This window comes from Aquarana catesbeiana, linkage group LG06 (genome assembly GCF_042186555.1).
Source record: "Aquarana catesbeiana isolate 2022-GZ linkage group LG06, ASM4218655v1, whole genome shotgun sequence".
In the NCBI taxonomy this organism is placed as follows: Eukaryota; Metazoa; Chordata; class Amphibia; order Anura; family Ranidae; genus Aquarana; species Aquarana catesbeiana.
The window spans coordinates 395,393,991-395,417,676 of record NC_133329.1 but is presented as its reverse complement, the minus strand read 5'-3'; the positions used below and the strand labels follow the sequence as shown (position 1 = coordinate 395,417,676).

Below are 23,686 nucleotides of genomic sequence, written 5' to 3'. Positions count from 1 at the left end.
TGCGCAGATGTACCACGGGGCCCGAACCCCTGCAGCACATCTGCACACGCTCAGAATCTGGGAGGTGGGCGGGTAGGGTGGGGCCCAAGACGTAATTCTTTCCTAGGCAAGAAATGTGGGATGTGCTGTATTCCAGCACAATAAATGTGTAAAAAATAAAGCATGGAAAAAAATATTCCAATTGAAAGAGGAAAAAGGGAAGAGAAGATTAGCTTTCAGGTGACCGGCTTCCACTTTAAGGAGTTCTGATGCAGTTTTCCATTCACTTGCTGCATGCTAGCTATATAGATGAGTGAGCTGTAAAGCACTAAGACTAAGACCAAGAGAGAGAGAGAGAGAGAGAGAGAGAGAGAGAGAGAGAGAGAGAGAGAGAACTGAAGAAAAAAACAAAAAGATAGGAAAAAGGAGAAAGGAAAATGAGAAAGAGGAAAAGAAAAAGGAGAAGAAAAAAAAAAACAAAATCCCTTTTATATTGTATGCTATAGGGACAGAAGTTACAACAGCGCCCCCTGGTGTCTATAAGTTTGTATGCAGTAGAACGAAGGCAAACTTTTGAAAGAAAGAAAGAAAGAAAGAAAGAAAGAAAGAAAGAAAGAAAGAAAGAACTAAAAAAAATAGAAAGAAAGAAAAAAAAAAAAACAAAACGAAAAAAAAAAAAAAAAATGATAGGAAAATTGAGAAAGAGGCAAAGAAAAAGAAGAAAAAAAAGAAGGAAAGGAAAAGCATACACAAAATCCCTTTTCCTGGTGCCTATCCATGGCAGCATACTAGTGATAGAGCTCCGCCTCGACTCCTCCCTCAGGACCAGTGAATAGCATAAATTAAAGACGTAGTCCCTCCCCCAACATTCTCCTTTTTTTCCTCATACCTCTTGTGCTGGTGAAGAGTAGCAGTATGTCCATACCTCTGCATTCGGCAGCGTCCGCCGGGTTTAGCCTTTCCCGTGCGCAGTCCCTGTTCTTGGGCCGCTCACAGCGCTAATAAGACTGGGAACCCCTCTGTTGATCTGTTGGGGTCTTCTTGCAGAGTTTCCTTACCGGAACGCAGTCTGCCACCATATCCTATGATGATGGCGGAGGAGTCGCAAAAGGATCAGCTGCCAGGCCTGTGATTTTTCATTTTCTTTCAATCTCTTTTAAAAAAAAAAAAAGAAGGAAAAGAAAGAAAGTTGCATTTTCTCTTCTCCCCCCCCTCCCCTTTATGTTATTTCTTTGCCTTCCCTTGAATGAAGTTTAGAGATAGTAGGCTGTTTTATATTGCTTTTGTTACCTGGTGATTTTTCTGGTAACAATAAGGTTTCCTGTTGCTGTGGGGGCAGTGTTGTTGTTCGTTCCCCCTTGCAGGCAGCGTGGTTCGGCGTCCCCTTCGTGGTGCCGCGCATGCTAAACAGCCGTCGCTCTCGGCCTCCCGGCGTCTTCTCGGCGGCGGTTCTACTGCACATGCGCGGGCGCGTGCGCGGTCTCGACGCCGCGGCGCCCATCTTGGATATGGGAAAAAGGGCCAATTTTGCCCTTTTCTTAAAAAAAAAAAAAGAGGGGGCAGATAGTCTGGGTGTTTATGGGAACTACCCCACCCACCCTTAGGCTATTTAAGATCGGCTTTGGGGACGGGTGGTCAGAGTTTCCTCGGCTGCCCTGCTAAAGGTCTCTCTGAGCTGCGCTGTGGTAAGTTTAAAAAAAAAAAAAAAAAAAAAAACATTCTTTTTCTTTCCTTTTTTTTTTTGTTTGTGTTTCGGCAGCTGATCCTTGTGCCCAACTCCGAAATGAGCCACTCATCTTGTAGCAAAGATCCTCACACCTCCGTTAGGTATGGGACCACCTATACGTGAGTATAAAAAAAAAAAAAAAAAAAAGTGCGCTCGCTGGCCTGACATGATTTTTCTTAAAATCATAGCCCTGCCCACTCCAAGAGGACCGAAAAATCCTCAAGGCACCACGATGACGACAGCCCAAGTCGCAGATCTCGCTCCTCACGCCACTGGTCCCGCTCGTCAAGACGTGAGTCCCATTCTTCGTGACATAGATCAAGATCCAGAAGACGGGACCGGTCCTCCTCTCCTAGATCCTACAAGAAGAAGAAGTGCTGGACCTGTGGGGCTAGTCCGCTACCGAATAAAGTAGTCTGCAAGGACTGTTTCGCGGACTATGCGTCCAGCCGCGAGTTAGAAAACCAACAGGTGGTGGACCTGCTCAAAAGAACTATGAAGGACTCCTTCTCTGAGCTTGCGGCCTTGGTTCCTGCCCAGCCAGTTCCGCAGATGTCCCAGGCGCAGGAAGTTGAACTTGTTCTTCCTGGTCCCTCCGCAGCCAGTACGCCTCTACCTCCATCAGGCCGACTGGCCAGAGATTCCCCACCTGAAGACCTTTCGGGCGATTCGTCAGATGAGTCAGATCCTTCCGGCTTCAGCCATTCATTGGTAAAGCCATTCATCCAGGCAGTAAGAGCCGCAATAGCTTGGGAGGATACTGAAGAACCTCCCCAGGAAGCAAAAAGCTACTTCCCATTCTTTAAAAGGAAACAGGCTTTCTTCCCTTTGATGGGAGAAATTACGCAAATCATTCAAAACGAATGGTCAAGAACTGATAAAAAAACTGTCATTGGGCCGTTTCAATAAATTGTATCCCCTACCGGAGTCGGGAACACAGTCACTGAACTCCATGCCAGTGGTAGACGCATCAGTGATGCGACTCGCAAAGAATATTACCCTGCCTATGGAAGATTCCGCTTCTTTCAAGGATCCTCTTGACAGAAGAATCGATCTAGATCTCAAGAGGAGCTATTTAGCTGCAGGAGCGGCATGTAAGCCAGCGATCGCCCTCACCTCCGTATCTAATGCCATTAGAGCTTGGTCGGATAACATTGAAACAGCTCTACGCTAGGATGTCCCCAAGGAAGACATAATTAAAGCTCTGGAAGAAATTAGATTGTCAGCAGACTTCGTTGGAGTAGCAGCTATTGACACGATTAGGTGTTCAGCAAGATCTATGCTGCACTCAGTAATGGCAAAAAGGGCCTTGTGGTTAAAACCCTGGACGGCGGATTTGGCGTCCAAACAAAATTGGTGCAAAATCCCATTCGACGGGAAGGCATTATTCGGAGACAAAATGGATAAAGCCATATCTAGGCTGTCAGGAGGAAAGTCAGGTATGCTTCCCCAAGACAGAAGGATGCGAAGACCCAGAGGGGGTTCTTCCAGGTTCCGCCAGTCAAACCCTAGAGATTTCAGACAAGCAAGGCAGTTCAGAGACGGCAGAAGACCCTGGAGGGGCACTCAGGCATCTTTTTTGGGCAGAAAGTCGAAGGCCCCTCAGACTCCACATGAGCAGAAGCAGTCCTTTTGACGCCAGATTAGCCCAGACACTCCCGGTGGGAGCCAGACTAAAATTCTTTCTTCCAGTCTGGGCCAGCAAATGTCAGGATCCCTGGGTTCTCTCAACAATCCAATGGGGACACTTTTGGAGTTTCTCTCATCCTCCACCTCAAAATTCGTTCACACGAACGGAAATTCCATCCTCTCTGCTGAAGGCTCAAGCCCAAAGACAATTCGTATCGTCACTCCAACTTCAGGGAGCAGCTGTGCCGGTTCCTTTGGCGGAGCGCTTCGCAGGCTTCTATTCCACTCTATTTCTGGTTCCAAAGAGAACGGGTGGATGGAGGCCTGTGATCGATCTAAAAAGACTCAACAGGCACATACACCCAGAAAGCTTCAAGATGGAGTCTCTACAAACAATCATTCAGGCAGTACAGCCAACAGATTGGATGATATCAATCGATCTGCAGGATGCGTACTTACACGTGCCAATTCTACCTGCCTTTCAGAAGTATCTCAGATTTGCAGTAGGTCGGATCCACCTGCAGTTCCAAGCCCTGCCCTTCGGCCTGTGCACCTCCCCCAGGGTGTTCACCAAAATTCTAATATCCGCTTTGGTTCCCCTGCGGGAGAGGGGTTTGAGGATATACCACTATTTGGACGACATCCTCCTAGCAAGCAGTCCGGGTCAGTTGGTGTATCACCGAGACATTCTTCTCCAGTCCCTGAGAGAACTAGGATGGTTGATAAACTCAGAGAAGAGTCAGCTGGCACCTACACAGCGGATGATCTATCTAGGTGCGATGTTCAACACCCGGGAGGGGACAGTGTCATTACCATCCCTGAAGATGAGGATTATTATCCAGAAGACGGTCAAAACCATTGCGAGCCGGTATCTAACGGCATCGCAATGCCTGAGCCTCATTGGCACAATGTCTGCCTGTATACCGATGATTCCTTGGGCCCATTGGCATTTGAGGTATTTTCAGACGGGTTTCTTGGCGCAGTGGAAGAAACAGCAACTCTCTCAGACAATTCTGCTGACGGGAGCAATGCGCAGGAGCCTTCATTGGTGGACTCTGCCGGAAAACCTCTCAAAACCTCGCTATCTGGGTTCCCTCTTCTGGATCACAGTTACGTCCGACGCAAGTGGACAGGGCTGGGGAGCCCATTGCGGGGAAACCAGGATACAGGGGAGATGGTCCTGCTCCACCCAGGGAGCAGTATCCAACATACTGGAGATGAGAGCAGCGTTCTTGGCAATAACTTCATTGGCTTCTCAGATCAGGGGCCAGAGAGTACTTTTACGCCTGGACAACAGGGCAGCTGTCGCATACCTGCAGAGGCAGGGGGGCACTCGCAGCACATCACTCCTCAGGGAAGTGGAGCCGATTATGCTCTGGGCAGAGAAGAACGTCCTAGACCTCAGGGCGATGTATCTCCCGGGAAGGTTGAACACGGAAGCAGACACGTTGTCGAGGAAATTCTTGAACAACGAGTGGGCTCTTCATCCCCAGGTCTTCCATCAGATTGCCAGCCTCTGGGATCCCCCTCAAGTAGACCTATTTTCCACCCCGGGGAATGCCAAACTGACCAGGTTCGTCTCTCGCCTTCCGTATACGCAAGCGGAGGAAGTAGATGCCCTGTCATGCCCCTGGAGGTTCACCACCACATATGCCTTCCCCCCCGGCCATTAATATTCAAGTTCCTCCTGAGACTTCTCAGAGAAACAGTCCAGGTACTGGCAGTACTCCCATATTGGCCGAAGAGACCTTGGTTTCCTCTAGCTATGCGTCTCAGTGTGAGCTCTCCAATCAGGATCCATCCTTTCCCTCAACTTCTGACGCAGGGCAGTTTAGTTCATCCAGACCCTCAGAAGCTAAACCTTCGAATCTGGAGGTTGAGAGGCGAAGGTTCGAGTCCCTAGGATGCTCCCCAAGGGTCATAACAACCCTCCTAGGAGCCAGGAAACCAGCAACCAATGCTATATATTCAAGAATATGGGACAAGTTCTTGTCATTTGCTGCCTCAAATGAGTTTAATCCAATCTCTCCTTCTACATCAGGTGTTCTCGGCTTCCTCCAATCAGGACTTGATCTGGGTCTTGGCCTAAGTTCTCTCAAAGTGCAAGTAGCAGCAATTTCTGCCGCAACAAATAAAAGATGGGCGGAAGAGCCCTTAGTGGTCACTTTCCTCAGAGGAGTGCTGAAGATCCGGCCACCTGCCAGACGGTCTTTTCCCAAGTGGGATTTATCCCTGGTCCTTGAAGTCCTCTCTGACCATCCATTTACCCCAGTGGAACAACTGACAATATGGAACATAACACTGAAAACGGTTTTTCTGTTAGCCATTACATCTGGTAGAAGGATCTCAGAACTCCACTCGTTGGGAATAGGTGATGACCACATCTCTTTTTTTCACGATAGAGTAGAACTTCGTCCCCTTCGGGGGTTCACACCTAAGGTCACTACTCCAAGCCACCTTTTGGAGCCCTGGGCACTACCAGTATTTGCTGAAGCAGATTCAGGAGCATGTCACGAGCTGGACATATACAGAGTGCTCAGAGCCTACCTAGAGGCCACTAGATCCTTCAGGAACTCGGAAAGACTCTTGATTGTTCCATTCGGTAAATACAGGGGCAAAGAAGCTTCCATCAGAACTCTGGCATCTTGGGTGGTAAAGCTAATCCAGAAGGCCTACAGGATAAAGAATATGGAACCTCCATCCCGAGTGAGTGCTCATTCTACAAGGGCAGTCTCAACCTCCTGGGCAGCAAGGGCTAACGTGTCATTAGAGACGGTGTGCAGGGCCGCCACCTGGTCTTCTCGCAATACTTTCCTCAGACACTACCGTATCGACCCAGGAGCTCTCACAACGGTTGAGTTTGGGAGAAGGGCAGTTCAGGCTGCAATGTCTCATTCTAATTAAACATTTATTGTTAAGCATTATCCCACCCGTGTCAGCTAGTTATTTATCACTAGTATGCTGCCATGGAGGCACCAGGAAAACGGAAAATTGTATCATACTTACCGTAATTTTCCTTTCCTGGTGCCTATCCATGGCAGCATACGCTCCCACCCTCGGTATTCTATTTTACGGAGAATGTTGGGGGAGGGACTACGTCTTTAGTTTATGCTATTCACTGGTCCTGAGGGAGGAGTCGAGGCGGAGCTCTATCACTAGTATGCTGCCATGGATAGGCACCAGGAAAGGAAAATTACGGTAAGTATGATACAATTTTCCGTTTTATGTATGCTATAGGGAAAGAAGTATGCTATGTATGCTATAGGGGCAGAAATTACAACAGTGCCCCCTGGTGTCTATAAGTTTGTATGCAGTAGAACGAAGGCAAACTTTTTTTAGAAAGAAAGAAAGAAAGAAAGAAAGAAAGAAAGAAAGAAAGAAAGAAAGAAAGAAAGAAAGAAAGAAAGAAAGAAAGAAAGAGGGGAAAAAAAGGAAGGAGGAGAAAGGAAAAAGGTAGAAGGAAAGGAAAAGAAAAAAGGGGGAAAAAAAATGCAAAATCCCTGTTTTATTGTATGCTATAGGGACAGACCTTACAAAAGCGCCCCCTGGTGCTTATAAGTTTGTATGCAGTAGAACGAAGGCAAACTCCCCCCCCCCCCCCCATTTTGGATAGAGTAAGGGATGGTTATGACTCCTGTCAGCTTTTTTTGTGTCACATGGAGATTTCTATTCACTTCCTGTTCTATAGCCAAAATTGGAAGTGAAAGGAAATCCCAACAAAGTGAGGAAATCCCCTGGTTGTGACCAGAACTAGTGTCCCCATTGGAAGATTTTCCCCTTTATTCCTGTTCTGGTGACAAATCAGAAATTAGGATTTTCTTTCACTTTCATTCTTGGCGGTAATGGTTACTAGGACAAATAGAGAGGAGGAATCCGGAGGACAGACAGCAATAAAAGACTGACAGGGGTTCTAATCCTTCTCCAGTCTATCCAAAACTAAGAGAAAAAAAAAAAAAAAAAAAGTTTTGCCTTTAGTTATACTTTAACATGTGGAGTTTCACAATGTGCACCAACATCAGGGTGTACTTTAAGCTTCAGTTACTTTGTTGAACAGCCAACATTTGGAGGGGATTTTTCCTTCACCAAAACTCCCTGTTGTGTCATTCTTATCAGGATAGTGATTTCATTTATACTGGCTCTTGAAGTTTACAAATGCAATTTAGAATTTGGATGAAAGGTTTAGCGCTGGGAAACACTTTCTTAAAGATAAAAAGTGCATTTTATATACAAATATATAGATCAGACCAAAATGAGGGACAAAAAACACAGTCACTTCCAGCGCTAATAGGTCTTCCAAGGTGGGGAGTAACAGATGTCAGATAAAATGGTGGTGTGAAAGGAATATAGGGTATCCCAAAACTGGGTGGATGCTGCCTTCCTCAGATGGGGTAATCCGAAAGGAACTACAAGAAAAACAGAAATGTTCTGTGAATGTCCATGCACTTGTGTTTATGGCCTTTGGAGAACCCACTTTTTATACAAAAATGTCTTCTTATTTAATTATCTCTGGTAATGCACTAGGTGTGCGCGCCTTCCATTTCTGTTCTTCTTGTAGACCAAAATGACGAACAAAGGAGGAGAAAAGAGGGACAGAGGAACAGAAGGACTTTATTCCAAATCAGGGACAGTTAGGAGCTATGACATTCCCCTCACCTCTCCGATGCTCCGATTCTGATTGGACCAGCTCTTCCTCTGATTTTTCTAGTAAACTCTTCAGATGTTCGGCTTCCTCTTGGAGTTTCTTCTCCTTCTCTTGGTAGGCAGTGATGAGATTTTCCATCTCCTTCACTCTGGACTCCAAGACTTCACTACAGAGAGAAGTGGAAGCACTGAGAAGGTGGGCACTGGATGGAAACGCTGTTTGGCACCTTCTACTTCAAAACATTATAACATAAAAGTGGACCCCCATCCTAGAGAAAAACATTTTCCCCTCCCTTCTCTTCTCTCACAGACCTGGAACCCAGAGGCGTAACTAGAACCTTCAGGACCTCGGTGCAAGAAACCATGAACGGCCCCTGGACCCTGGCAGGGGTCCTTTCCTTCAAGTACGGGGCCCTCAAATCTCAATCTCTGCAGCCTCAGCTGCACAGAATGAATGAACAGGAATAGCTCCGTACAGAGCTTCCCATTCCTTCACAAACTGAAGCATGGTAAACGCAGGTACTATGCTTCAGTTATGAATGGACACAGCGAGTGTGCTACCGATCACTCACTATGTCCATTCAGAAAAGAAAGGGTCCAGTGGGGGGGGGGGGGTTGGGCACTATGAAAGGATGTGGGAAGTGTAACAAGAAGGGGGTAGTAAGATGGGGGCAGTGTGACGGGGGGGGGGGGGGGGGGGGGAGTATGACAGGGGTGGTAGTGCGACGGGTGAGGGGGCACTATAAAAGGAGGGGTGCAGTGTAACAAGAGGGGGGCAGTATGATGGGGGGGGTTGTGTGACAGGTGGGGGAGGCAGTGTGACAGGTGAGTTTAAGTAGAACTAAAAGGCAAAAAACTTTATGTATTTGAAAATTGATCAATCCTGATGTACTGACGCCCCCATCTCATTTCTTGGGGCCCAAAAATGCCAGGACAGTACAAATATCCCCCATATGACCCCTTTTTGGAAGGTAGACAGTCTGAGGTGTTTATCAAGAGGCATAGCGAGTTTTTTGAAGTTGTAATTTTTTTTGTCACTATTTTTGGGAAAATTAAGAAATTTAGTTGGGTTTTTTTTTTTTTTTTCACAATTTATGTTTTTTTTACATACAACATTTGACCGACAGTGATCAGGGGCACTGACTGGTGACCGAATTCATGACTGCTGTGATCACTAGTGATCTGTGATTGGGTACAGCTAATCACATGGTACAGGGTGCTGTGATTTGCCCTGGTACTACGTGTTAGCTGTGGGCCAATCACAACATAGAAATTGAATAGAAAAGAATAGAATACAGAATAGTATAGAAAAACAAACAATAGAATAGAAAGAATATAACCATCTTCCGAAATTCGAATTTCGGACAGAATTAATTTGAAGAGAAGAGAATAGAATAAACAAATAGAAAAAGAATAGAAAGAATATAACCATTTCCCACAATTCAAAACTAATCAATTTGAATAGATTAGAATAGGAAGATGGTTATACTCGTTCTATTTTGGGTTTTTTTCTATACTATTCTGTTATTTTCTATTCTAAATCTATTCTTTTCTATTCCATTCATATTCAAAACTGATTCTATTTGAATTTTGGGTAATGGTTATATTCTTGCTATTCTATTGTTTTTTTAATTCTATTCGAATTTCGGAAGGTTATAGTCTATTTTATTCTTTTATTTTCTATTCTATTTTGTTCCGTTTTACTCTATTATGTCATATTCTTTTATTTTATTTTCTATTCTATTATACATTTTTCCTATTATATTCCTTTATTTTCTATTCTATTTTATTCTCTTTGGAAATTGGAAAACAAAATCGAAAACTATTTCGAATTGATTCGAAAATAATCTAACCGCATACGAATAAACAAAATGAATTCCGAAAATTTTTGTTCTGCACCCCTACCTGTAGCCATATCATGTGAGCCAATCATTACAAGGCAAGGCAAATAGCACAGGAAATAGCATAAAAAAAATAAAAATTATTAACCGCTTGCCGACCAGTGACATACCCGTACGTCGCTAGTCTTTAAGTGGTTATACCGGGATGAGGCCTGCAGCTGACGTTTTTTTAGAGCCGATAGTCAGCTTTCTTGGAAAAGCAATCCTATCGGCTAACTAGCCACTGGATTGCTTTTACAAGCAGCGGGAGAGGACAACCTCCCGCCTTAATCGGCCAGCTGTCCCGCCCCACCGGGATACCTGAACGAACAGTGGGTGCTTCCACCGACTGATCGTAGAGACGAACAAAGGCCGGAACCGCTTTGTTCGTCTCTAGGATATGGGGAACTAGAAGAGATGACGTTACATCACTTCAGAGTTACTGAAAAAAAACAGGCACATTGCTGCCATCTGAAGAGAGCCTTGTGTTGTTTACCAACACAGGGCTCTCTTCTGTCATTCGTCAGCCATAAATCGTTGGCCGGGACCCACTGATCAGTATGACAGTTCGAGTTTCTGGATGCGCGAACGGACCCAGAAGAAAGCCCCGAAGTACAGGCAAGTTATGGTGCCTCTATGAACTGCCCCTCCACAGTGTATGTATTGCAGCCAGTAAAGTGTGCATGTGCAGCTCAGGGTACATTCTTGGCACAAGGCCTGTGTGCTTGGATGTTGAATGAACTCCTGTGCATGGTGCAAGCGTTATGTCATCCTGTGCTGGCCAATCAAAATGGCCGAAGACCTGACATCCAGAAAAAGCTGAGGAGAAGATGTCAGCAAAGGACCTCATGGACGTCAGACCACAGGAGTGGAAAATTGTGAACTTTAGTTCTGCTTTAAGCAGAATGGCCTCCATGGGTCCACCCTGACAGCGCCAATGTTGGGTACATTGAAAAGCTTCTTTTGGCCACTCCAGAAGCTCCAGTCCTCCTCCTCCAGTCCTCCAGAAGGAAGCCGTTACCTGGACTCCGGCTCTGATGGCTCACTAAGCCTCTCCATCTCCTGGTTCACCTCCCGCAGCTGCTGCCGAGTCTTCTCTTCCTCCTCCAGAGCTTCTTGTAGATCCAGTATCTGAACGAAGTGGGCGGCATAACGTTCCCGGGTCCGGTTCCTACAGGAAGAGAGATTTATAACCAATACAAAACACACCGTTGTGTCTCCCCCCCCCACCCCACACACTGCCAGACTCCAGAAGCATCTACAGCCTGATATCTTCTAAAGGAGAAAATCTGCTTCTGTCTTAAAGTGTCATCTTTTTACACACATTTAAAACTAAAATGTTCCACCTAGGATCATCTGTAGGAACAGGTCAGCTTTAACCTTCAGCAGCCAAAAAGCCTTCCTCTGTGTACCCCTCTGATCTCAGTTTGGAGGTGCTCTCTCCAGGGCTGGGGAAAAAATCCGATTTGAATCTTGAATCGAGTTGAGAGGTCAAATCGATTCAAATTTTCAGCAAATCGATTTTAGAATTTTTTTTTTTTCTCACCAGGACCGACGCTGACACCTCGCCGGTCCTGAGGAGCTGCGGGCAGGAGTTTTTAGGTCGCGAGGCCAGATGCCGCGGACTAGGCCGAAGCCTCGCCTAAAAACTCCTGCCTGCAGCTCCTAAAAAAAAAAAAAAAAAAAAAAACACACAACACAACTCCATTTGAATCGTGAATCGAGTTTTTTTTTAAATAAAAAAAAAAAAAAGGAACGCAGATTTTTTTTTTGGGAGAAAATCACCAAGCTCTTCTCTCTCCAGGGCTGTGCATTGGGGTGTATGTATTGGTAGGCAGGTGCAGTCTACTTTATCCTCTGTAGGTGGCGCTTTTCTGTAGCGGCATTGCCGTTGGAGAGGAAGTCAAGAGGAACATGGCTCATCTATGGTTTCCTGGGTCACTAAGGAAGTAATCCGTTTGGATGCTGCTGCCCCATGTGACTCTAGCAGTCATCTTGGGTCAGGCAGAGCCTATTTTAGTGCTCAAGGCAGAAATTAGGCCAGCAACTCGATAACTCTTTGGTATTATCCTTTATTTGGCTACATCAAATACATAGAATCAATGCTAACATGTTTCCGCTATTACAGCCTATATGTATTTTGGATGCATAGAATGCACTTTTTGGTTAAGTTCTATTGGCAGATAGCATGTCTAATTTTATTTGTTTTCTTTTTTTAATGCACAATAAAACAATTGTGTAGAATAATACTTGGCTATGTGTTTTACTTCAAATGACAGTTTGGGAGTCGGCAGTTACATTTTATAAAATACAATGTAAAATTGACAAGGGACACCAACATAGTTGTATCTTTGATCTTAAAAACTACGGGATAATGGTGTTGTGGTAACTTGCCCAAAAAAAAAAAAAAAAAAAGCATAATAATATTATTCTTGATATCGCTAGAAAAAAAAGCCTTTGAAAATTTGTTTGCAATAAACTCCATCAGTATCACCAGCAAAGCAGCTTCATTATTATCCCATTAAAGAAGAAGAGAATTGTGTGCTGCATTTCGAAATTTGCCGCGTCACGAATGTTAATCTCCATTATGAACGCAAGTTTACAAGACCAGCCACTTCCGGCTCGTCCTTGCTTCCGAGCATGCGTGTTTGTACTTTGGTCTTTTGTCCGACGGACTTGTGTACACACGCTCGGAAAATCCAACAACACACCGTTGTCCGTGGAAAAATTTGAAAACCTGCTAGCCAACATTTGTCTGCAGAAAATCCAACAACAATTGTCCGATGGAGCGTACACGCGGTCGGATTGTCCGCCAACAGCCTGACGTCCAACATTTCCCATCGGAAAATCCGATCGTGTGTACGAGGCTTAAGGCTCACAACTTCTCTGGGCATCTTCCCACTTGAACGTGAGACGGTCAGGCTGCATTCTGCCCCTCAGCAGGCGCTGCCAGTTCGGCTGAAACCTGCACTCTCTACACGCGGTTGGACCTGTGAGTGTTCCCAATTGGGTTGTCTTCCCACCGGGTTTATTGTGAACTGTCTTTGCATTATTTCAATACAAGTTCTTTCATGGCATTTGGACTGTGTGCGTTATTGCTGCCGCATCGCGCTGCACCCCACCTACAGGACCTGCATGGAAGCGACGTCACTTCCGGTTTACTTGGCTGCCAATGGCGCCGATTTAAAAAAAAAAAAAAAATTTAATTAAAAAAAAAAAAAATAATAATAATAATAAAAAAAATAAAAAATAAAAAAAATCACCGTTTTTGCCAATCTGAAAACTTTGAAGTGCAAAGGAGGGAATTATTATTACTGTCACAAGGGATGTTTACATTCCTTTTGACAGCTAAAAAAGTGATCAGAATTTCTATTTTTAAAAGTGACAATGTAAAAATTTTTTATATATATATATATATATTTTTTTTAAAGCGCTCCCGTCCCCGCGAGCTCGCGCAGCAAAGAAACCGCATGCGTAAGTATCGCCCGCATATGTAAACGGTTTTCAAATTACACATGTGAGGTATCGCCACGATCGTTAAAGCGAGAACAATAATTCTAGCACCTCCTCTGTTATGCCCCGTACACACGGTCGGACTTTCCGAGGGAAAATGTTCGATGGGAGCTTGTCGTCGGAAATTCCGACCGTGTGTAAGCTCCATCGGACATTTTCCATCGGAATTTCCGCCACACAAAATTTGAGATCTGGATCTCAAATTTTCCGACAACAAAATCCGTAAATTCCGATCGTGTGTACACAATTCCGACGCACAAAGCTCCACGCATGCTCGGAATCAAGCAGAAGTGCCGCACTGGCTTATTGAACTTCCTTTTTCTCGGGTTCGTCGTACGTGTTGTACGTCACCGCGTTCTTGACGTTCGGAATTTCCGACAAGATTTTTGTGACTGCGTGTATGCAAGACAAGTTTGAGCCAACATCTGTCGGAAAGTCCGATCGTGTGTACGGGGCATTACTCTAACCTGGTAACCGTTACATTTTTTTTTAAAGTGCCGCCTATGGAGATTTTTAGATACCGTAGTTTGTCGCCATTCCACGAGTGTGCGCAATCTCAAAAGCATGACATGTTGGGTATCTCTTTACTCGGCGTAACATCATCTTTCACATTATACAAAAAAATTGGGCTAACTTTACGGTTTAATTTTGTTTTTTTTAATTCACGAAAGTGTCTTTTTTTTTCCCCAAAAATTGCGTTTGAAAGACCGCTGCGCAAATACCGTGTGACATAAAATATTGCAACGATCACCATTTTATTTAGACATTGTCCTATAGGATACCTCTCAGTCTCTTCTGTGTGGAGGTCCTGAAGTTCTCCCTTTTGTTTGGTTAGCTCCTCTCTGTGCCGCTCTACCTCCTCTGTCAATCGGCGAACAATTTTCTGCAGAGAGCAAATCAAAAAATGTTTCACGAGACGTTTTAAAATGATAAAATTGATATTTGTATTTCACTTCCTGTTTCCCTTACTAGAGATGCCGGCGCCTGCACCCGAAGCGGATTGAAGAATCAGCTCGAGGGAAGACATCTCTGGATCCCTGGACAGGCAAGTGTAATTATATTAACCAGTTAATGGCCGCCCACCGCACATTTGCTGCGGCAGGGCCTTTCCTCTGCGCCAGATCACGTACCTAGTACGTGACCTGACACTTCCGGGTCTGGGGGGGGGGGGCGCGTGTCGCCGGCGATACACTCCCGCTGTGATTCTACACAGCGGGAGCCCAGCAGCTAATACCGCGGACTCGACATCCACTGGCACCCGCCACTTACACAGGGCGCAAGCCAAACGGCGATCTGCCTATGTAAACAAGGCAGATTGTCGTTCTGTCAGAAGGTAAGGCATTGATCCTGTAGTTCTGCTAAGCAGGAACACAGATCTTTGCCTTGCCCTATTCAAAGCACCTCCCCCACAGCTAGTAAGCACAACATAGGCACACAGTTAACCATTTGATCGCCCCTGTTAACCCCTTCCCAGCCAGTGTCATTAGTACAGTGACAGTGTATATTTTTAGCACTGATCACTGTATTAGTGTCACTGGTCACCCCCAAAAAAAGTGTCAAAAGTGTCAGTGTCCGATTTGTCCTCCGCAATATCGCAGGTCCCGCTATAAAATCTCTGATTGTCGCCATTACTAGTAAAAACAAACAAAAAAAAATTATATTAAAAAATATCTCATAGTTTGTAGACGCTATAACTTTTGCACAAACCAATTAATATACATTTATTGGGATTTTTTTTTTTTTTTTTAACCAAAACATGTAGCAGAATACATATTGGCCTAAATTGATGAAGAAATGTATTTTATTAATTTAATGTGTTTTATAGCAGAAATTAAAAAAGATGTTTATTTTCAAAATTGTAGTTTTTTTCTTTTGTTTATAGCGCAAAAAATAAAAAGCGCATCAAAACACCACCAAAAGAAAGCTCTATTTGTGGGGGAGGGGGGGGGGGGGACAAAAATTGTATTTGGGTACAGCGTCACATGACTGCGCAATTGTCAGTTAAAGAAACGTAGCGCCGTATCGCAAAAAAATGGCCTGAAGGGAAGTAAATCTTTCGGAGCTGAAATGGTAAAAAAAAAAAGTCAGCAGGTACAGTATTTGTAGCTGCTGACTTGTATTTATTTTTGTTTTCGGAAGGAGCCCGGAGCTCCTCTTCAAAGCTGAACTCCAGAGAGACGTGAAATAAATACCTCCAGATCTCCCACACTGAGATTGTCTTCATTGGTTGGCAAAAGCTGCTCTGCTGGATCCATCTGTAATAGAAGAGACGGGGGGGGGGGGGTATTTTATTTATTTATATATTACAGGTACTTATAAAAGCGCTTTCAATTTACGCAGTGCTTTTACATAAATATTATAAAAATTTTAATTTTGGTACAGCCTCGCACGACCGCGCAATTGTCAGTTAAAGTAACGCAGTGCCGTATCTCAAAAAATGGCCTGCTCACGAAGGGGGGTAAATCTTTCAGAGCATACACATACTAGGGGCCAATTTAGACAGGAGCTAGTTACCTACCAGCAGGTCTTTGGAGTGTGGCAGGAAACCGGCGAGCGTATACACTCACCGGCCACTTTATTAGGTACACCTTCCTAGCACCGGGTTGGACCCCCTTTTGCCTTCATTCTTGGTGGACTAAATACAACAAGGTGTTGGAAACATTCCTCAGAGATTTTTCTCCATAGTGACCTGATAACATCACACAGTTGCTGCAGATTTGTCAGCTGCACATCCATGATGCGAATCTCCCGTTCCACCTCATCCCAAAGGTGCTCTATTGGATGAGATGTGGTGAGTGTGGAGGCCATTGGAGGACAGGGACCTCATTGTCCAGTGGTGAGATGATTGGATCTTTGTGACATGGTGCATTATCCTGCTGGAAGGAGCCATCAGAAGATGGGGACACTGTAGTCATAAAGGGATGGACATGGTCAGCAACAATACTCAGGTAGGCCGTGGGGTTTAAACAATTGGTACTAAGGGGCCCAAAGTGTGCCAAGAAAATATCCCCCCCACCATTACACCACCACCAGCCTGAACCGGTGATACAAGGCGGGATGGATCCATGCTTTCATGTTGTTTACGCCAAATTCCGACCCCACCATGTGAATGTCGCAGCTGAAATCGAGACTCATCAGACCAGGCAACGTTTTTCCAATCTTCTATTGTCCAAATTTTGGTGATCCTGTGCCAATTGTAGCCTCAGTTTCCTGTTCTTAGCTGACAGGAGTGGCACCCGGTGTGGTCTTCTGCTGCTGTAGCCCATCTGCTTCAAAGTTTGAAGTGTTGTGCGTTCAGAGATGATATTCTGTATACCTTGGGTGTAACGAGAGGTTATTTGAGTTACTGTTGCCTTTCTATCATCTGGAACCAGTCTGCCCATTCTTCTGACATCAACAAGGCATTTTCCTCCACACAACTGCCGCTCACTGGATATTTTCTCTTTTTCCCACCATTCTCTGTAAACCCCGAGAGATGGTTGTGTGTGGAAATCCCAGTAGATCGGCAGTTTTTGAAATACTCAGAGCAGCCCGTCTGACGCCAAAAAACCATGCCACGTTCAAAGTCACTTAAATTCCCTTTCTTCCCCATTCTGATGCTCTGTTTGAACTTCAGCAAGTCGTCTTCACCACGTCTAGATGCTTAAATGCATTGAGCTGCTGCCATGCGATTGGCTGATTAGCAATTTGTGTTACCAAGCAATTGAACAGGTGTACCTAATAAAGTGGCCAGGAGTGTATATTGTAGTCATCAGTCCTTACCCAAAAGGAGCTTACAATCTAAGGTCACATTTATAGATACACATAATGGGGGCCAATGCAGACTGGAGCCAATTACCTACCAGTAGGTCTTAGGAGTGTGGGAGGAAACCAGTGAGCATAGGCCTGCACACAGCATGGGCTAGGCTGCAGAGAGACTGCGAATCTCTGGCCTCAGTCCCTTTATCTGAACAATAAGACATCAGGGGTCTGTTTAGACCACTGATATTTCAGCCCTCCCCAATGAGGCTCCTTAAAAAAAAAAAAAAAATTGTAAAAAAAAAAAAAAAAATTCTGTAAAAAAGTAATAATTAAAAAGGAAAAAAAAAATATGTAAAAAGTAATAATTGTAAAAAAGTGATATTAAAAAAAATAAAACCACTGACACTGCCCACTTCTCTACTGACATCAAACTCTGCCCTACTGACATTGCCCACTTCCCTACTGACCAGTGGCGGCACGTGGTGATTTTTTGTGGGGGGGGGGCGGCAAACAGTAACACCCCCGTCCATCGGTCGGCGGATCTGGTGCACTCACCCCATCTTTGCAGGGCTTCAATTGCTCGGCGGAGGAGACAGCTTTCCCTTCCTCTGCTCTCCACGGGCATCACGGCGGCTTCCGTTTCCTTCCTCCTTCTCGGAGGCCAATCAGGAGTCTTCTCTTTTCGGCCAATCGGAAAAACGGGTCTCAGACCTGCTCCTGATTGGCCGGATTGAGGATCAGTGTGTTACAACAGCAAATATTCATTCGCTGTTGTAACACCTGGGTGGGCTCATGGCGCAATGCTCTGCGTCCTGAGCCCACCCCATTTTGAAACTTATTGGAGCCTCTGGCTCTAAATCAGGTGCTTCAAAAAAAATATACCCGCTGCTGTAATTCAGGTGTCCGGCAAGGGGCCGGACGCATGAATAGGGGGTGGCTGTGGCGGCCATGGATAGACTCAAGCTATGCATGAATCTATCCATTATTCATTAAGGGGGTGACGTGGATAGAGGGGGCAGCGCCCGGGCGCCCCTAATAGACGGGCTGCCCCTGCTACTGACATCGACCTCTGACCTACTGACACTGTCAATTACGTGCAAATAATGACATTTTTGTCTCATCTGACCACTTTAAAACTCACCTTGAAGATTCTGAGGTCACGTGGAAAAAGGTGTTGTGGTCGGATCAGACTAAAATTTAATTATTTGGCCTCAACACCAAACGATATGTCTGGCGGAAATCCAATACAGCTCACCATCAAAATAACACCATTCCTACAGTAAAGCATGGAGGGGGTAATATCCTTTTATGGGGGGTGGGGGTAATATCCTTTTATGGGGGGTGGGGGTAATATCCTTTTATGGGGGGTGGGGGTAATATCCTTTTATGGGGGGTGGGGGTAATATCCTTTTATGGGGGGTGGGGGTAATATCCTTTTATGGGGGGTGGGGGTAATATCCTTTTATGGGGGGTGGGGGTAATATCCTGTTATGGGGGGTGGGGGTAATATCCTGTTATGGGGGTGGTAATAATATCCTGTTATGGGGGGATAATATTCTGTCATGGGGGGGTAATATTCTGTCATGGGGGGGTAATATCCTGCTATGGGGTTTCCTTTGCAGCAGGGACTGGAGCACTTGTCAGGATAGAAGGAAAAATGGGTGGGGCAAAATACCATCAAATTCTTGAGGAAAATCTGCTGCCCCCTGCCAGAAAGTTGTCAATGGGAAGAAGGATTACCTTCCAACATGAGAATGACCCAAAGCACACAGCAACAATGAGCACACAGGGGTTGGAGGGTAAAAAGGAGAATGTCCTTACATGGTCTAGTCAGAGCCCAGACTTAAACCCCATTGAAAATCTGTGGAATGACTTGAAGACTGCAGTCCACAAACGGTCACCATCAAATGTAGCTGAACTTGAGCAGTTCTGCATATAAGAGCGGGCAAATATCACAAAGTCTAGATGTGTAAAAGTTAGTAGAGACAAATCCCAACAGACTATAGGCCGGAATTAAAGCAAAAGGTGGTTCAACAAAATACTGACACAGGGGGGGTGATCCTTTTTCCAACTCAGTGATTCTGTTTTTGAATTATTATTATTTTTGTATTTTGTTTTTCTGACATGTTGGTGTTATATCTTTCACTTGGATGTTATACATAAAGACAGCTGGACAAAACAAAAAATGTGTCTGTCCTCATTTCAGGCTACAAAGCAACAACGTTATTATTTTAAAGGGGGAGGGGGATTCTTTTCTATACCCGCTATAATCATCGCATAGTTTGTATCCGCTGTGTTACAATAGAGCCAACCTTCTCATGTTATGGACACTCTGTAATCCTAACCTTTAGACTTGGTTCACATTAGTGCGACTTGCTGCAAGAAAGTCACAACAAAGTAGCGCAGGGACTTATATTTTTGTACAGATGCTGTGACATTGGTCGCATAGATTGGAACAGGTTGGTTGACAAGCCGAAACCCATTTATTTCAATGGCGCCCATCCCAATCTATGGGCCTAATGTTGCAGCATCTATATAAAAAAAAAAGTGCCCCTGCACTACTTTGATGCAACTTTGTTGTGACATGAGTGCCGTAGAGTGTAATAAGTCACATAAAAGTCGCACTGGGAGATATATTAGTGTGAACCGAGATTTACACACCTGATTTCATTATATATATATGACAGATTTATCAATACCATCCTTAAGGCTCTATTGACACTAATGCATTTTTTGATGCATTTTGCAGAAATGCAGGAAATTTTTGAAAATATGGGTTCCTATGGAACATGTTCACATCAATGCATTTTTGTGTCTCTGCGTTTTTGGAAAGGGTCGGGGACTCTTTTCCCTGCAATATGCAGCGTTTTGCATGTTATAGACTTCAATGGACCCGCATCCAAAACAGAACATTTTAAATCTAAAATGTTACAGTTGTCACCAGAACAAGGTGAAAGTGTTCTTCTAACTATTCCTCCCACTAATACCAATGATGGGGCACTATTCCTCCCACTGACAACAATGATGGGGCACTATTCCTCCCACTGACAACAATGATGGGGCACCATTGCTCCCACTGACACCAATGATGGGGCACTATTCCTCCCACTGATACCAATGATGGGGCACTATTCCTCCCACTGACACCAATGATGGGGCACTATTCCTCCCACTGACACCAATGATGGGGCACTATTCCTCCCACTGATACCAATGATGGGGCACCATTCCTCCCACTAACACCAATGATGGGGCACTATTCCTCCCACTGACACCAATGATGGGACACTATTCCTCCCACTGACACCAATGATGGGGCACTATTCCTCCCACTGACACCAATGATGGGGCACCATTCCTCCCACTGACACCAATGATGGGGCACCATTCCTCCCACTAACACCAATGATGGGGCACTATTCCTCCCACTGACACCAATGATGAGGCACTATTCCTCCCACTGACACCAATGATGGGGCACCATTGCTCCCACTTTCGCATGGCGTGTTGCTGTACACTGCGGTGTGCACCTTCAGCATGCTGCAATGTTACATCACATCACAACAATGCAGGTGCTGCAGAAGGACCAAAACCACCAGGCATGCAAAAATGCTTGTCCGCTGCCTTTGCAGCTTGGAGGAGGGGGGGGGGGTGCTAAAAACGCGGCGCAACCGCTTGTTTTTAATGCCCTCCAACTACAAGCCTAAGCCCTGTTCACACCGAATCCGACTTTGAAATCGTGCGACTTCCCACCTGAAATCCCAGGTCGCACGATTTCAAAGTCGGATTTGGTGTGAACGGGGCTTAGGCTTGTAGTTGGAGGGCATTAAAAACAAGCGGTTGCGCCGCGTTTTTAGCACCCCCCCCCCCCCCCTCCAAGCTGCAAAGGCAGCGGACAAGCATTTTTGCATGCCTGGTGGTTTTTGTCCTTTTGCAGCACCTGCATTGTTGTGATGCGATGTAACGTTGCGACTTTATACACAGATGTCTATGCAAGTCGCACCTGGAAAAAAAGAAAAGAAAATAATCGCAAAAAAATAGTGCAGGGACTACTTTGAAGTCGCACAGATATGAACGGTACTCATTGGAAATCACGGGGTACACGACTTGTCATGCGACTTTGCAGGGCAAGCTGCACAAGTGTGAAAGGGGCCTAAATGAGCTCAGAGGAAAGAAAAACCAAAACAAAAAGTGACGGTGTGGATAAACAGGGAGAACAAAAAAAAAAACAGCGATCATCTGAACACTATAAAGACGACTCCCAATGGAGAACATCCGGAGGAGATGAAAAGACGACAGAGCACTCACCATACACAGGAGGAGATGTGATCAGGACAGACCGGAGACACAACACATCCCATACAGAAAGTCAAATAGAGCGCCGAACACACCCCCCTCCTCCCCCGGAAACACTCCAGTGTCACTTCCGCCCACACTTTAACACCGCAGTAAGGGCAGAGGAGACATGGAGGACAGGAAGTGATGTCAGAGTGCACAGGGAGCATGAAAGACGGGGGTTTTGTGATATTTTAATGCAAACAGACTGCGCACGTTGCAAGTGCAGTTGATCCAGAGCTAAGTAAATGAGATGAAGCTTCATTTTGCAAAGAATAGCCAATCACGTGCAAGGGAAAAAAAAAAAAAAAAACAGCATTTTTATGTGCACATGATATGTGAGGGAAATGCTACAAATTCAGCAAATATGTGAGCTAAATCCTGCAAATTTCATAAATACTTTAGACCCCTTTCACACTGAGGCAGTTTTCAGGCATTTTAGCGCAAATTTGGTAAATACATAAGGTATATGTCGCACATTTGGTAAATACGTGAAGTAAATCCTACAAATTCAGTAAATACTTGAGGTAAATACTACAAATTCAGTAAATACGTGAGGTAAATACTACAAATTCAGTAAATACGTGAGGTAAATACTACAAATTCAGTAAATACGTGAGGTAAATACTACAAATTCAGTAAATACTTGAGGTAAATACTACAAATTCAGTAAATACGTGAGGTAAATACTACAAATTCAGTAAATACGTGAGGTAAATACTACAAATTCAGTAAATACGTGAGTTAAATAGCACAAATTCAGTAAATACGTGAGGTAAATACTACAAATTCAGTAAATACGTGAGGTAAATACTACCAATTCAGTAAATATTTGAGTTAACCACTTCCGGACCGCCGCACGCCGATATACGTCCTGACTTTGAAGGAGTCTATCGTTGTTATGGCAGCAGCTAGCTGCTCTTGTTCGGCGGGCGGTCCGTTTCAAGATAAAAGTGGTCTCTGCGGCAGATTCGCCGCAAGATCACTTTTATCGGCGGCGGGAGAGGGCCCCCACCTCCGCTGCTTGCCGGAGCCGTTGGCAGCGGCGGAGGCGATGGGATGCTTTCACTAGCTGGGCATGGAGACGAGTGAAGGGAAGATGGCCCCCCACCCGTCTCCATGACATTGCAGGGAGGAAGCAACGTCAAACCGTCACTTCCGCCCATAGCTCTTAAAGGGACATTTTTTTTAATTCTTTTTTTAAATGACATTTTTTTTTTTTTTTTTGCATTTTAGTGTAAATGAGATCTGAGGTCTTTTTGACCCTCCAGATCTCATATTTAGGAGGTCCTGTCATGCTTTTTTTCTATTACAAGGGATGTTTACATCCCTTGTAATATGAATAAAAGTGTCACAATTTTTATTTTCTTCTTAAACAGTGTAAAAATAAAAAATAAAAGGTAAAATAAATAAGAAAAACAAATTTTTTAAACACCCCTGTCCCGCCAAGCTCGCGTACAAAAGCGAACGCATACGTGAATAGCGGCCGCATATGAAAACGGTGTTCAAACCACACATGTGAGGTATCGCCGCGATCGGTAGAGCGAGAGCAATAATTCTAGCCCTAGACCTCCTCTGTAACTCAAAACATTCAACCTGAAGAATTTTTTTAAACGTCGCCTATGGAGATTTTTATGGGTAAAAGTTTGTCGCCATTCCACGAGCGGGCGCAATTTTGAAGCGTGACACATTCGGTATCAATTTACTCAGCTTAACATTATCTTTCACAATATATAAAAAAAATTGGGCTAACTTTACTGTTGTCTTATTTTTTTAATTAACCACTTCGCATCCGGGCCATTTCTGACACTTCGCTCCTACATGTCAAAAATCATCATTTCTTTGCTATAAAATTACATAGAACCCCCAAACATTATATATTTTTTTTTAGCAAAGACCCTAGAGAATACAATGGCGGTCATTGCAACTTTTTATCTTGCACGGTATTTGCGCAGCAATTTTTCAAACGCGTTTCATGCTTTAAAAAAAAACAAAACAGCAAAGTTAGCCAAATTTTTTTGCATTGTGTGAAAGATGAAGTTACGCCGAGTAAATAGATACCTAACATGTCACGCTTCAAAATTGCACACGCTCGTGGAATGGCGCCAAACTTTGGTACTTAAAAATCCCCATAGGCGACGCTTTAAAATTTTTTACTGGTTACATGTTTTGAGTTACAGAGGAGGTCTAGGGCCAAAATTATTGCTCTCGCTCTAACGTTCGCGGCGATACCTCACATGTG

The 23,686-nt window shown here is 44.6% G+C and overlaps 1 protein-coding gene across 1 annotated transcript in view; it reads right to left on the bottom strand.

The window, feature by feature from the left end:
* LOC141147825 (uncharacterized) overlaps positions 1-21,551 on the bottom strand; it is a 28,682-nt gene extending 7,131 nt beyond the window's left edge. Inside the window, exons 1-5 of the mRNA XM_073634994.1 lie at positions 21,418-21,551; positions 15,561-15,623; positions 14,151-14,251; positions 10,877-11,026; positions 7,988-8,142 (exon numbers count right to left, since the gene is read on the bottom strand). Coding sequence (XP_073491095.1) covers positions 7,988-8,142; positions 10,877-11,026; positions 14,151-14,251; positions 15,561-15,623; positions 21,418-21,420 — 472 coding nt within the window. The 5' untranslated portion in view covers positions 21,421-21,551. The remainder of the gene's footprint in view (positions 1-7,987; positions 8,143-10,876; positions 11,027-14,150; positions 14,252-15,560; positions 15,624-21,417) is intronic.
* Positions 21,552-23,686: the final 2,135 nt, after the last annotated feature.